At 41.4% G+C, this 16,456-nt stretch overlaps 1 protein-coding gene across 1 annotated transcript; it reads left to right on the forward strand.

Annotated features, from left to right (window-relative positions):
- The first annotated feature begins 11,415 nt into the window (after positions 1-11,415).
- On the forward strand, positions 11,416-14,883 carry LOC128923159 (uncharacterized). Its single transcript, XM_054235697.1, has one exon. It carries the CDS (start codon positions 11,601-11,603, stop codon positions 12,675-12,677), a length of 1,077 nt encoding a protein of 358 aa, XP_054091672.1. The 5' UTR covers positions 11,416-11,600; the 3' UTR covers positions 12,678-14,883.
- The last annotated feature ends 1,573 nt before the right edge of the window (positions 14,884-16,456 follow it).

Genomic DNA, 16,456 nt, shown 5'->3' on the forward strand with positions numbered 1-16,456 from the left:
ACTGTAATAAAAATAAAATTTGTTGTAGAAAACGTAAGACATGGACGGTGGTAGAAACCAAGAGGCTACTAAAATGCTACTTAGCCCGAAGAGAAGAATCTCTCCATCAAAGAAAAAAACGCAACGCATAAGCTCATGTGTTGGAGGACATGCTGGCACAAGGCTTCACCGTAAGTTAAAAGTTTATATATAAATTTTTGTAAAAACTTTATGTAATTCTTTTCATTAGAACTCTTCAACAACAGTGATAGCATTGGAGAATAAAATGCGCACTTTGCTATCGGCGTATAAAACGGCCAAAGACAATGCCAGCAGAACGGGTGCATCTCCATGTATTGCTCCATATATGGAAGATATGGAAGAAATTTTCGGAGATAGTGTACTGGCTAGAAACAGCCATACGCTCTCTGTTGGCCTTATTATCAGCCAATCACTTCCCGATACATGTCATGACTATACTACATCTCCCGTACCGACTTCATCTTCCGTTCCGACTACATCTTCCCTCCCGACTACTTCTTCGCTCCCGACTACTTCTTCCCTACCGACTACATCTTCCCTCCCGACTACATCTTCGGTCCCACATTCCTCAACAACTCCGCTGCAACCAACACAACTCAACGAAAAAGTGCAAAAGAGCGTTACTACGCAAATAAAATTAAAATTAAGGAACAGAAGCTTGAGGAGAAAAGAAAGTTCAACAATTCTGTACTTCAAACTATAAGGGATATTGAAAATGAAAAATTGGCAATCTTGAAAAGATCTTTGTTTAGGTAATAGGTTTTAGTTATTTAAGTATGTAAAATTAATTTTTAATACTTTTTTAATTTAAATTACTTTTGAGTTTAAATGAGTTTGTGTTATTTTTTATAGTTTTTATGAGTATATATCAATATTAATGAATTTTTGTTACTTTTTTAATGTGTATATAGCAATTTAATGAATTTGTGATATTTTTTATAGTTTTTATGAGTATATATCAATATTAATGAATTTTTGTTACTTTTTTAATGTGTATATATATAGAATTTAAATGAATTTTTGATAACTTTTTATAATTTTAAGATAATGAATTCATGAAATTTTTATTTTGTTTCATTCATGTAATGAATGTAATAAAGCAATTTGAAATAAAAAGAAGTTGTTTTGCTTAAATTTCATGTTTTTATTTATATTAAGTTATGGTGTTGCAAATATTGAAATAATTCATCTCGCCTACTACTATTTGTTTGTTGATGAACTTCATGGGACTCATCTTGTAAACTGTTTTCTAAATCTTCATCTTGGTTATTTACAATACTTAAATCATCGAGAGTTATACATATATTATGATGAACACAAGCACTAACAATTATATTCACTACAAAACAAATATTTGATTGTTCAGTAAAATGTAATATTCTTCTAAATCTTGTTTTTAACAAACCAAAAGCATTTTCTACAGCTATACGTGTAGAAGAGTGCAATTTGTTGAAATTTCGTTGCGATGCGGTCAAGTTTCCATAGTCTTTAAAAGGTGGTACCAACCAATTTGTCCCAATCGCCTGTTTGTTTCCTGAATCGCCCAAAATGAAAGCCTCATTTGGAAATAGTCTCTCTGAATCTGTCAAAAAAAGATGCGATACGAAGAACTCTGCTGTCATGAAGAGAACCAGGTTCACTACATGTTACATCTACGAATCTTTTATCAGCATCCACAACTGCTTGAAGCACTATACTATATGTATGCTTTCTATCGAAATAAATTTCTTTATTTTCTCTAGGAACTTTTATACGGATATGAGTGCAGTCTATACAACCGATAATATTTGGTAAACCACATCTTGCCTCAAACTTTCTTTTTGTTGCAACTGCGACAGTACTGTTTGGCCACCGAACGTATTCGTGAGAAATCGATATAACCCAACTAGTCACACCAGATACTATAGTCCAAGCAGTTGAAGAAGACACTCCGAACAAATTAGCAAGCTGCCGAAAAGTGACGGTGTTACTGATGTACCAAATATAAATATAAATTTTTTTTCTAGGTGGTACAATTTCTCTTCCACCAGTATTTGTTTCGGGCTCAATGCTATTTGTATATTTCTCTGAAAGAAAGAATGCCCAAATAAATTTGTTAAGTCAATAAAAAGAAAATATGCGCCCATAAATACATACCTATTAAAAATTCCACGGTCGAACGCCGCAATCTCATGTGCGATTTGAATTCATTCTCACCATAGCCATCAATGACTTCGCAAAAGTTTTGGCATTTTGAGGTTTCCTCCCTTTCCGATTCCTCAGAGCTTGATCAAGATTCCGAGCTGGAGCTAGATGGCAATTCATCTAAAAATGCTAGTATACCAGCACTCCCAATCATAAGCTCCTCTTCATTTTGTAAATACTGAGAAACCTGCACAATAATTTATTAGTAAAAATACAATACATTACATATGTTTAAAAAACTTTCTTACCAAATTAAAATACTCGTTGTTTTCCATTTTCGTTTTTAACATAAAATTATTCTATCTTTTCCAACTTTAAAAATTAAATTGTTTTGTAAGCGAACTGTCAAAGACTTCAGTGCGCCCAAGTATAAAGAATTCGATTTCAGTGCTGCCAGTTCATATAAAAATTTGGAAAGTTTGTTCGATTGGCTTGTCTATAGCAGTTAGCCAATCGCTGACACCTAGTATTAACTTACATATAAAATTCCTCGCTTAAGAACGTCCGCTTAAATTCCTGTAATATTTAATCCGGGGAGATTTTAGTTTCTGGGGCGCCAAGATTTGAGTTTACTTTTAGGTAAATTAGCCCAAAATAAACACTTTATTAAATAAAAATAAATTGATATCTCGCTCCGTTTACGAGATATCGAGCGTTGAAGTTTGTGTTAACAGCAGCCGATGCGCGCACTTACATGTGCATTGATGCAGGTGTTATGTGATTGATTGAAAAGTTTTTTCGCGTACAACTACTTTCTGCACTGGCGGCCTTCGGCCGCGCTTAAAAAAAATAACCCTGGTCGAGCCAATACCGGGAGTTATCAAAGAGAGGGAAATGGAAAGTTTTTTCGCGTATAACTACTTATTGTAGTAGCGTAGAACTTTTGAAGCGATGGAATATGTGCTGCAAGCTAATCCAAAACTATGGATGCAAACGCTGCTACATGGAACACAAATCATTTACACACCAGATATTAGGTTTAATGTCACTTTTTTACGTGCAATTAAACCTTTTGGTCAACACAAGCACGTGAAGAATTGGAACGACGTGGTTTGGGTGCTTTTGTAAGCGTTTGTCGCGACGTGTGTTAACTGGGTTTTGCCAATGATCTAGAGGGCAAAGCAGTGACAGTATTTTTGGACTTACCGGCACCTCAGTTGGCCATACCAGCAGCTGAAACATAATTAGAGATATAAGTGGGTAAATTTAAGTGAATGTTTGTGATCATAAACATTTAAAAACTTCTTGTATGTTTAATTAGGAAGTCTTTTTTGATGAATTTTCACCTTGTATTGAGAAAACTTCTTGTATGTTTAATTAGGAAGTTTTTTTTGATTAATTTTCACCTTGTATTGAGGAATCTTAACGTTGTTGTATCGTTTTACAAGAACATGGATTCACCGAAATTAGTTCAATTGAAATACTACAGCAAAAGCATGGATGTTAAGACTTGAACGGTGCCGTGCTAGATTTAGATTTCCTGAAACATAAGGTAATTATTACCAACTTTTATTACAAACTTTATAACAACTCCCACAGCAGCCGGTTCTACGCACCGGATTTGACCCGGATTTTATCCGGTCAAGGGCTGCCCTTTCGGCGATTGGCCAACTTAGGGCCCTTAAGGCCCCCAGGAGCTCAAGTAGACAGCATGACTCCCAGTCTGACCTCACTCCCAAGGTCACGACAGCAACACCAAGACACACCCGACTCTTACAATTCAACTGCAACGGGCTCCAGAGCAAGATCGAGGAGATAGCTGATTTTATGAGTCGGGAAGGCATATCAATAGCTGCAGTCCAAGAAACCAAGTTAAACAGCCACTCAGACCTTCTGAGTTGTGCAGGTTTCAACGTTTTACGTAAAGATCGCGAGCGAGATAGTGGTGGTGGCCTAGCATTCATATTACACAACACCGTGCAATATCGTCTTATCGAAGGTGACATCGACCGCAGGGACTCTATCCTAGAATGTCAGGGTATAGCTGTCCGGTCAGGCGATGTCGAGCTCGAAATATTTAATATATACATCCCCCCAGTTACAAGTTGCCCAACAGGATATCACCCGAATATTAGTGCGCTACTTCGTGGTGAAAATCGACTGGTACTTGGCGACTTTAAGGCGCACCACGATCTTTGGCATTCTTGCCTGTCAAATGATCGGAGAGGGATGGAGCTGGCAGAACAGATAGACGATTCGACATTCTGCACAATGAATGACGAAGCTCCCACCAGAATTATGAGCACCTGCAGCAGCTCGCCAGACATCACAATTGCTAGCGGTGATCTGATAAACAGCATAACATGGCGACCCGGGGGTCTGTTTCCATGGATACAGATACTCTAGCTGGGCTCTAAGCTACCGGGGGGTCGGCAGGTCGCGGATAGCCGAACGGCCTGTAGTAGCAGGTTAGTTGCGAGATAAGTTAAAACGAATAAGCAATCCCCGACGATGAGCGACAGGGGTGGAGGATGCGGCATAAATGCTAGCAGATCCGATGAAACTCTTGTGACAGTGGCGATTGACACCGCCACTTAGAAATATGTGTCTCCTCACCATAATGAGGCAAAATCCAGGCGCGACGGACCCATAATGGGCGGCTTCCTGGTCAGCGTCTGTTCACCATGTTAGGTGCGGCTGATATCTAAACTGACCGGTACACACCGCGGCGCACTGGGAGTCCCTGAAAGTAACGACAGCAATTTCTCTGCTGGCGGTATAGAAAGGGTGAAGTGAGCTTGCTCTGCCGAGGTGTCAGCCGCGGTGTATATCAGTAACCAGCCCCTTCGGGCTCTGGTCAAGGAGTGTGCATTGGACGTAGGGGTAGTAGCCTACGTTGCCTCGGGCGAGCGCTGGTCCGTCCGTGTTTTCCGGGACTGGTAAAGCGAAGGACAGGCCTCAGGGAACTGGGGTAGGGGCCGTGCCCCGAGGGTATACCTGTTCCTGTCTATTTCGGCCCGCCCCCCTGCACACGATGCGCTGGTAAAACTGAAATATATGGAGAACTATAATATGAATATGAGAAACAACACGAACGCCAACAACACAAGTAACATCTGTGATATCATAGTGTGTGATGATGATAAGAACCTTCGAGGGACAAACCCTTCTCAGGGGACGCCGTCTGCGGAAGCTGACCCCTTCAAACGCGCACCGAAACTGAGTAGATCACCGATTAAGAACCTCAGTGCTGACAAACCAACTCGAGCAAGATCGTCACCACCAGCGTTGTGTGATACCACGCCTCTGGCGGAGGCAGTACTACCTCGTGGAGACTACATGTCTGAACTTGGTGATACGATCAAGAAGCTGAATGAAATAATGCGTCCACCTCAGCGTTCGATCAATAACAGCATGAGAGATCTTTTCAGTCTAATAACAAAGCTGTACACAAGTGCCCAGGAGGAGCATACTGCAAAAAAGGAAGTGAAACGAAGTATCCTCACGATGCCAGTCACCGCTGAAACAACGCCAAAGAGGCCCCGTGATGAAAAACAGGCGAAGCGAAGAACACCTCCTAAAAAAAAGAAAACCACCCATAAGGAAGTGATTAATATTACAGAAGCTAAGCTAGATAAAGATGCAAAAGCAAACAACCCGGTTAAAAGAGAGGAAACCGAGATGGGAAAGAAAGATGATTGGATTAACATTAAACGAAAGCCAAAAAAGAAGGAAACTCATAAACCGCCGCCTCGTCCCGATGCTATAATTATAGAGCGGACTGGTGAAATGTCGTACAGCGACATTCTAAGGGCAGTGAAGAAAGACGATGCCCTTCAGAAACTAGGTGAAAGTGTGACAAGGATTAGAAAGACGGCCAGAGGTGAAATCCTGTTAGAGCTAAAAGAAGCACAAATGAAGAGCACGAGTGAGTTTAAGACCGAAATAGGGAAAGTGCTAGGAAACGAGGCCCAAATTAGAGCACTAACCCATGAAGTTATGGTACGAGATCTAGACGAGATCACAACTAAGGAGGACATCGCCGAGGCTATTCGCACCCAAATAACAGAGCTACCCAATTTTGATAAAAATTCGATCAGGAGTATCAGACCGGCGTATCTAGGAACGCAGACAGCTGTGGTAAGCCTACCCGCTCTCGAGGCAAGGGCATTGTTAGACAGACACAAAATAAAAATAGGCTGGGTAGTGAGTAGAATAAGAGCAAAGCAAGACCTAAAGCGGTGTTATAGGTGTCTTGAGTATGGACACATAGCAAAAAAATGCACCAACACCGAGGATAGGAGTCAGTGTTGTGTCAAGTGTGGAGAAACAGGGCACTTTGCGAAAGCGTGCACTAAAAAACCGTCGTGTAACGCATGTAAAAAGAAGGGTAGGGAAAACACCGATCACCAAATAGGTAGCAAGAAATGTCCCCTATACCAAGAGGCGTGTAAAAATAGCAAAAAATGAAAGTATTACAGCTCAACTTAAACCACTGCCAGGCTGCACAAGAACTCCTCAAGCAGACTGTGTACGAGCAGCATGTAGATGTAGCTATAATATGTGAGCAATATAAAAATGCAAGTGCTACGACATGGATCTCCGACAGCACAAATAAAGCTGCCATATGGGCCTGTGGAGGTAAAACCTTCCAAGACAAGCCGCTATTAGGTAAGGCATACTATACTCGGGCGAAAATCGATGGCATTAACTTTTACAGCTGTTATATCCCCCCAAGTGTACCTCAAAAAGATTTCGAAAAATTCGTAGATGACTTGGTGAGAGAAGTCCTGACAACTACGACGAACGTGGTGGCCGGAGATTTCAATGCGTGGGCAATGGAGTGGGGTAGCACCTGCACAAACAGGCGCGGAGACGCCCTTCTCAAAGCGTTTTCATTGATAGACGTGGTACTTCTAAACACCGGAAACCAAAACACATTTGAAAAGAATGGTCGGGGTTCTGTGATCGATATCACTTTCGTCAGCAGATCTTTAGCACGGACAACAAATTGGCGTGTATGTGACCTCTATACGCACAGTGACCATCAGGCTATCATGCTGGAAATTGGACATTCAACGCGTACTCTTAGGATCCCACAACTTAAGACGAAAAAAACAAAAGGATGGAAAGTTGAAACTCTGGATGAGGAGCTCTTCAGACTCTCACTAGGGGATAAACTAAACTGTGTAGAAAATTTAGAACGACAGGCTGAGATGCTGGTGAAGCACATTAGTAAAGCATGTGATGCTTCTATGTGTAGAAGGAAAAGTGGAACCTACAGAAAACCCGTATACTGGTGGAATCAAGAAATTGAAACCTTAAGAAGTGAGTGCTACAAGGCGAGAAGGATTTACCAGCGAAATCGAGTATCGACTAACCACGAAGGACTGCGTGAATGTTTCAAACGAAAACGCAACGAATTGAAAAAAGCGATTAAAAATAGTAAAACTGGTTGTTTCAAAGAACTCTGTGAAAAATTAGATGAAAACCCATGGGGTGATGCGTATAAATTGGTAATGTCCAAAATCAAAGGGGGAAAGGGGCAAGCACCAACATGCCCCACTCTACTGAAAACCGTAGTGGAAACTCTCTTTCCTGCGCAACCCATAGAGAAACGACAACGAGAACTTGACCGACCAGCTAAAGGTTTGGTAACGCCAAAGCCCCAGGTTTGGATGGTATTCCAAACAAGGCTTTAAAAATTGCCATCAACTACAATGCGAAGCCATTCGCCGAACTGCTTAAAAAGTGCATACGGAAAGGGGTCTTCCCAAAAATTTGGAAGAAACAGAGACTAGTTCTGCTACAGAAGCCTAATAAACCGGTCGGTGAACCCAGCTCTTACCGTCCACTTTGTATTCTTGATACGATTGGGAAGATACTAGAGCGGATAATATGTGTACGACTCGAGTTGCACTTAGAAAAAGAGTACCAGGGTCTATCGGATAACCAGTACGGATTCCGAAAGCAGAGGTCAACTATCGATGCGATTCAAAAGCTTACAGGTATCGCAAATAAAGCAATTGAAGGTACCAGATGGTTGTATGGCACAAAAGAATACTTCGCTGTGGTAACTTTCGATGTCCGAAATGCGTTCAACTCGGCACATTGGCCCCATATACTAAGTGCCCTCGAGCGTAAGGCTACACCGGCTTATTTATTGAGGATTGTTTCCAGCTATCTCTCCAATCGGCTATTACTGTACGATACAGACGATGGGCCGAGAAGATACACTATAACAGGCGGAGTCCCACAAGGCTCTGTGCTTGGGCCACTGTTATGGAATGTGCTTTACGATGGAGTTCTGTGCCTTCCACCGCCAAGTGAAGTACAGATCATCGGATATGCAGATGACATAGCTGTAACCGTAACAGCGAAAGAATTGGAGCAAATTGAGAGCTTGTGCAACGACACAGCATTAAAAATCAAGAACTGGCTCACGACAACAAACTTGCAACTTGCTGGACAAAAGACCGAGGCGGTGCTGATCACGAGCAGGAAAAAACTTGAAAACATTACGCTAAACATTGACGGCTATAACATCACGACACAGCAGTCGTTGAAATATCTAGGAGTGCTGATAGACACTAGACTTAATTACAAAAATCACATCGATAAAAGTTGTGAGAAAGCGGCACGTGTGACGGCGGCGTTAGCGAGAATAATGGCCAACATTGGCGGACCAAGTCAAAATAGGCGAGCACTACTGGCTAAGGTGAGTCAATCAATAATGATGTACGCAGCGCCAATCTGGGCACCAGCCCTACAGCACAAAACATATGCGAAGAAAGCGAAATCGGTAATCCGTCTTAGCGCTATCAGAGTTTCTTGCGCGTTTCGTACGGTATCACACGAGGCGGCTGGTGTAGTAGCGGGTATCATCCCACCAGATATAATGGCGATGGAACTCAAAAGAGTATTTGACAGATCGAAAATTATAGGCAGACGACTTACAGACAATGAGCGGAAAAACGAAAGACAAACGAGTCTTATCGAATGGCAGAGACGTTGGGATGCGGCAGCAAGTGGGAGGTGGACCCATAGGCTTATTAAAAGTGTGCAAGAGTGGGTAGAGAGGAAGCATGGGGAAACCGATTTCTATCTGACACAACTACTAACGGGTCATGGCTGCTTTAGAGAGTATCTCCATAAATATGGACACGACGACGGGACTAGCTGTTCGTTCTGCGACAACTATGAAGAGAATGCGTTGCACATCTTCTTTCACTGCCCCAGATACGAAAAGGAGAGAGCTGACATAGAAAAACTGACAACGGATAGTGTGACTCCTGATAACATTGTACAATACATGATCCAATCAAAACCGGTTTGGGATAGGATGAAAATGTGGTCTGCGTCAGCTCTACAAGAGCTGAGAAGAAAAGAGTGGCAACGCAGCGAAAACCGGCGAAGGAACGAAGAGTAGACCAAAAAAAGAATATGTTTGACAAGCCAAATGGCTAAGCTTGGACCCATGATGCAATGCCTAACGGCAGTTCCGTGGGTCTATTCAAGCAATGCGACGAAGTTAAGGGTTTAGCACGTAGGCGTAGTGCTCTGCAAGTCCGAATGGGCGTGGACCCGAATGAGGTGTACCCTAGCAAGCATTATGAATCGTGCATACTGTCCGTAAAAATGACGGTATCTTTGGAAGATTCCCCCTTCGAAATCAAAAAAAAAAAAAAAAAAAAAAAAAAATGGCGACCTATGCTAACTCTTGCATCAGACAACCTGCCCACGACAGCAACACCAAGACACACCCGACTCTTACAATTCAACTGCAACGGGCTCCAGAGCAAGATCGAGGAAGGATCGGGAAGGCATATCAATAGCTGCAGTCCAAGAAACCAAGTTAAACAGCCACTCAGACCTTCTGAGTTGTGCAGGTTTCAACGTTTTACGTAAAGATCGCGAGCGAGATAGTGGTGGTGGCCTAGCATTCATATTACAACACGGTCAGGCGATGTCGAGCTCGAAATATTTAATATATACATCCCCCCAGTTACAAGTTGCCCAACAGGATATCACCCGAATATTAGTGCGCTACTTCGTGGTGAAAACCGACTGGTACTTGGCGACTTTAACGCGCACCACGATCTTTGGCATTCTTGCCTGTCAAATGATCGGAGAGGGATGGAGCTTTCAGAACAGATAGACGATTCGACATTCTGCACAATGAATGACGAAGCTCCCACCAAAATTATGAGCACCTGCAGCAGCTCGCCAGACATCACAATTGCTAGCGGTGGTCTGATAAACAGCATAACATGGCGACCTATGCTAACTCTTGCATCAGACCACCTGCCCATAATTATCTCGATTGAAAAACCTCCTGACTTTATTTCCGCGGACAACCGCACTTATGTTAACTTTAACAAAGCTAACTGGGACGGCTTCACGGAATTCACCGAGAATGCCTTCGCCGCTCTTCCCATTCCTACGGACGTAATCGTTGGCGAACGTCAATTCCGCAAGGTGATCACCGATGCTACTGCTCGTTTCATACCAGCCGGAAGAATTGCTAGCATGCGTCCTAATTTCCCGGCTGAAGCGGCAGTTTTAGAAAATGAGCGTGACTCCTTACGCCAGGTCGATCCCTGTGATCCCCGCATAAGGGATCTCAATTTGGAGATTCGACAACTGGTAAATAACTATAAGCGGACGAAATGGGTAGAGCTCTTGAAGTCCTGTAATCTTTCCACTGCCGTGAGCAAGCTCTGGTCAACCGTCAAATCCCTGTCAAACCCGAGGAGACATGACGACCCAGTTGAAATTCGATTCGGTAGCCATGCCTCCTCGGACCCGGAGAGGTGCGCGAGCTATTTTAGCCGACAATTCATACTGCACCCCCAAGTTGACAAGGCTAAAAGACGTGTCAACAGACGGCTGCGCAAAATGCGAAACAACGGCGCGCCACTTGTTTTCACCAGTGGGGAGGTTCAGGAGGTCATCAGGAAGACCAAGTCCTCCAAAGCCATTGGCCCTGACGGAATAAATTCTTTAATGTTAAAACACCTAGGTTTAACGGGAGTAGAATTTCTCGCCAAGGTACTCAATTTGTCGCTAACCACTCTTAAAATACCCGATATGTGGAAAATCGGAAGAGTGGTTTCACTACTGAAACCTGGGAAACCCGCCAACCAAGGGGAGTCCTATCGCCCGATAACTCTCCTTTCCCCAGTAGTGAAGACACTTGAGGCCTTACTGCTCCCGACACTCACATACCACCTGAACCTAGCTAAATATCAACACGGCTTCCGTAAAGTGCATAGTACCACCACAGCACTTAGCGTCATAAACGCCCAGATAAAACATCAAAACTTAGGAAAATTAAACAAGGGGTTCCACAGGGCGGTGTCCTCTCCCCGTTACTGTTTAATTTCTATATTTCCAAACTTCCTCAACCACCAGAGGGAATTTCCGTTACCTCCTACGCAGATGATTGTACGATAATGACGTCGGGCACTGGCATCGATGACATGTGTTCGAAAGTGAACAGCTACCTCCCCGAACTTTCTCGCTTCTTCTCTGCGAGGAGTCTGGCACTCACACGCACTAAATCCACGGCGACCCTTTTTACCAACTGGACGAAGGAGTACAGACTAAGTCTTAACATTCATGTCGATGGCATACCAATTGCGACAGTAAATAACCCCAAAATTTTGGGAGTTACATTTGACAGTCTGCACTCCTTCACTCCACACACGACTGCGATAGTCACTAAAGTACAGAGTCGCAACAAAATCCTCAAGTCGCTAGCCGGTAGCACTTGGGGAAAAGACAAAGAAACGTTGCTGGCCACTTACAAGGCTATCGGCCGGCCGGTCGTAAATTACGCACCACCGGTATGGTCACCTGGATGCAGTGACACGCAGCAGAAGAAGCTACAGACGTGCCAGAACACTGCATTCCGAACAGCAACAGGATGTCTCTTGATGTCACCAATGATACACCTTCATAGTGAGGCCATTATGCTGCCTATTAAGGAGCATAATGAACTGCTTACCAAGCAGTTTCTACTTGGGTGTTTTCGTAGAAATCACCTTTGTAGTCACTTGCTGGAAGCAGAACCGCCCCCTAGGTACATCAAGAGATCGCTCCTACAATACGTCGACGAACTAAACCCCTATACCGACCAAACTGCGGACGCAAACAGTTTTAGACACGCTCTAAACGCCATTCACAGTGGAGCTATCAACACCTTCATTGACTCCCTTCCGGTGAATGGCGTCCTTGGAACCAAACCACCACCTATAGCAGACGAAGAGCTCGAGTTGCCACGTGAAACCGGAGTGACCCTTGCGCAGCTTCGATCTGGATATTGTAGCAGGTTAAACTCCTACTTATCCAGACTGAACCCCGACATACAAAATACATGTCCCGCATGCAACGAGTCCCCGCATGACTCTAACCACCTCTTTGTATGCCCAATGAACCCTACTCATCTAACACCCCTTTCCCTTTGGTCCAACCCTGTCGAAACAGCACGTTTCCTGGGCCTCCCGTTAGATGATTTCGACGACAACTAGACTTAAGCTCTTCTTTTTAGGCAGGGATAGATAACCGTTACTACAACAACTACAACAACAACAAACTTTATAAAAATTCAAATTTTACTTTATATTTTATAGAAACCCTCCTCCCAGATGAATCTAGTACTAGTGAAATTAATGAAAGAACAGATCTTATAAAAACTCCTAAAGAACCCAAAATAGTCCTCACATAATATGCGCAGCTTACACTTCCAGGCCGCTCGGGGTATGTGATATTTGCCACTCTTCCTCCAGCCTTTGTCAGATAGCAAAAATTGTTCAAATATTCAATACGTTTACATATGTATGTATATAGTGTAGTACGATAATACATTTATAAAGTAAATATAATAATAAACACCTAAATACCATGATATTTTAAATAAATATGAAATATAATTAATGATTTTGTTATTAAATTCTCATTTGGGATTTTGGTAGAATGAATGTGGTAGATATGTAAAAATTTGTTCGCTAGCTTTGAGGTCCTCATGTTCAATATCTGGGGCCTTAAAAAGTTATAGTCCTATTTCATAAATTTTTATAAGGGCTATGCCACACTAGAAATGCAGTACTTAACTTATATATTGTAATTGAGATATGGTGAAAGTATTCCAAATTGGCTAAAATTGATCAAGTAGCTTCTGAGATTTTGATTTTAACCTATAAGTGCGCGTAGTCACACCCATATCTAATTTTGTATTCATTTGTGTAACACTTCTCTGCTATCTTTACCACGAAATTTAATGTTTTTGGTGGTTCCTTACTGATTTAAAGCTCTCTTTGTATGTGTAGTCGTAGCTTGTGAGATATTTACAAAAACGCCCTCTCCCACAAAAATTTCATCCAAATATGCCTCTCCCAAGTGTGATCCTCAGTACCGCATTTTGGTTCCATAACTTTATTCATGGTTGAGTTACAGTACTTTAGCACTCTCAGACCAGAACTAAAATGGGCGGAGCTAACATTTTTTAGTATAGCTATATTAGATATATTATTATCTTAACTCAAATATGAAGTGATTAAAATTTAAAATTTGTATCCTGGCACAGGATATAACAAGATATATAGGATAAGGCAATGAAGAGGTTAATGGTCCGATATTGCAAATCTACAATACCTTTGAATGATGCCAAGAAACACGTGACCCAAGATGTCTCAGATGATTTGTGGGCATGGTTATTATTTCATCTATTTTGATGGGTTTTTTTATATATCTATTTTGATGGGTTTTTTTATATATTTTATATTTTTTTTTTTTATGGATCTCGTGTTTAGATGTTTTGCCGGGTATATCGGACTCAAATATAAACTTAAGGTGACGTGGTAATGGTACTACCGACTAAAACCTCCGCTATCCTCTGACTTTGATCCCCCACGGTATCCGCCGTTGGGCATTACTTCGTGGGGGTAAATCCTACTGCTCTTCCTTCTGATAGCTACGATGTTATTACTTCTTTCATCTAGTTGATGTCATTTTCTCTTTTTCTTTCGATGGAACGCAAGTCTATGAGGACTTCTGTTGCAAATGTGCTGATAGCGTACCAAGAGGCTCTTGATGACAATATTATTTCTATAACTGTCTCTAGTTGGATACTCTGATGTAAGCTATTCTCGAGTGGATCACGCTGTGGATTAAATCGTGGGCACTCAAAGAAAACATCCTCCGCATCCTCAATTATTTCTGGGCAGGACGGGCACTCCGGGGAATTATCGTGCTTAAAACGGTAAAGGTAAGCCCGGAAACAACCATGTCCTGATAACATCTGCGTGAGATAATAGTTGACTTCTCAGTGACTACGGTTCAGCCACACATCAATCCGTGGTATGAGACGATGGGTCCACCTACCCTTCTCTGCAGCATCCCATTGAAGATGCCAACGTGCGATGCTCTTCCGTCGTTCTTCTCCCCTCCGTTCCTCAGCGCTCAGTGTGGTTGACTTCTTTCGATGGTAAAGATTCCGTCTTTCCTCAGCTAGCGGGTCGGCTTTAGTATACCGTCCCACGATTTCGGGGTTAAAATGGATATGGGCGGATAGAGGAGGATCTCCAGATTACGAATATTTATAATTATTGCCGCCGCAAACTTATAGTTTCTGAGATATTTGCAATTTAAGATTTAAAAGTAATAATTTTTAACTCGTTATTTCTCACTGTATATTGAATTTTCCACATATATTTTGCACTTTAAATATATTTACACTTCACACATTTGTTTATACATATTTATTTTTAACTAATTATATTAAAATATGCTGTAAATAAACATTTGACTTTTTGCACAATTTTGTTTATTTTTACAATATAAAAGGGTTGCATTCTGACACAAAATAGGTGTTACCATGTCACATATTTTGTAAACGAATTATAAGAATCACAATAATGAAATAGAAAGATTATACCCCAAATACAATAAACATAATGCATGTAATGTGTAATGTAAATTATTTTATTATTTCCCATATTTTGATAATATCCGGTGTTGGTTCGACCAGGGTTATTTTTTTGAAGCGCGGCCGAAGGCTGCCTCTGCAAAAAGTAGTTCTACGCGGAAGAACTTGTTGTTCCACCTCTTTGATAATCCCCGGTGTTGGCTCGACCAGGGTTATTTTTTTGGAGCGCGGCCGAAGGCCGCCTCTGCAGAAAATAGTTTAACCAAAAAAGTATTATTGTCATAAAGGGTATATCTCTCTCTCTTTATTAATTCATTTTCTTTAACGGAAAATGATTACAGTTACTTTGAAAAAAAAATACCGTTTCTTTTTTTCGGTTGTGCTAATAATTTCGTATTTGGTAATTCAAAGTGAACTATTGAAAGTGAAAGCAAGTGATCGTGCAATTTTTATTTATTAAAATTTGTGCAGGTATTTTGTTATAGATTTTAAATTATTAAAATTATTAAACAATTTTCTATAGATTTCGAAGAGCAATCTACCAGCCGAGTTGTTAGGAGGACTAACGTACTCACTGCGGCTGAAATTCGAAATATGTGGAATATCGGCAGGATCATTCAAACCTTTAATACAAAAGAAAAATGTATTTCTTTTGCCGAAAGCGAGGCATTGTCATTAGCGGTGGGTAAAATTTGCGGCTCTGGTAAAGTTGTACAAATTGACGAGAATAAATTTGGAAAACTAAAATATAATAAAGGTAATTATATATGTATATTTGTTTAATTTAATACTTATATTTTCCCATCTTTTTAGTTAGAAGAGTAGAAGGCCACTGGGTGTTGGGTATGGTGGAAGATGGAAGTGACGATCTCCGTCTGGAAGTTTGTCCGGAGAATGTCAGATCCCCGGAGGTGCTCATATTAAGGGAAACATGTGGCCCAGGGTACAACAATACACACAGATTGTTGGAAGGCGTACGACTGCCTATCTGGTCACGGCAAAGGATGGAACCCACACCCAATCCAGTGGCGCGTAATAAAGAGATTTTTTGTGCGGGACAATTACAAAATCCCCGAAAACTTTACGGACTTCATTATGGAGTATACATGGAGAAAAAATATTGCGAACAACCACGATGATCCATTGTAAAGTTGCTTGAAACAATTAAATACACTTTGTGAAACCTTGGTATTTTTTTGTAGTTAGAATGTTTACTTAATAACTATTTATTGGGTATTTGATTTCTTCATTTTGGGAATTTTATTCATTTTGATTATTTTTAATCGATGCATGTGGCAACACTTATGTTATGTCATCTTTCAACCGTTTTGTTATTTTACAAATAAACAGAATTGTGCATACAGTTAAATGTTTATTTACAGC

The sequence above is a fragment of the Zeugodacus cucurbitae genome, chromosome X (genome assembly GCF_028554725.1).
Source record: "Zeugodacus cucurbitae isolate PBARC_wt_2022May chromosome X, idZeuCucr1.2, whole genome shotgun sequence".
Taxonomy (NCBI): Eukaryota; Metazoa; Arthropoda; class Insecta; order Diptera; family Tephritidae; genus Zeugodacus; species Zeugodacus cucurbitae.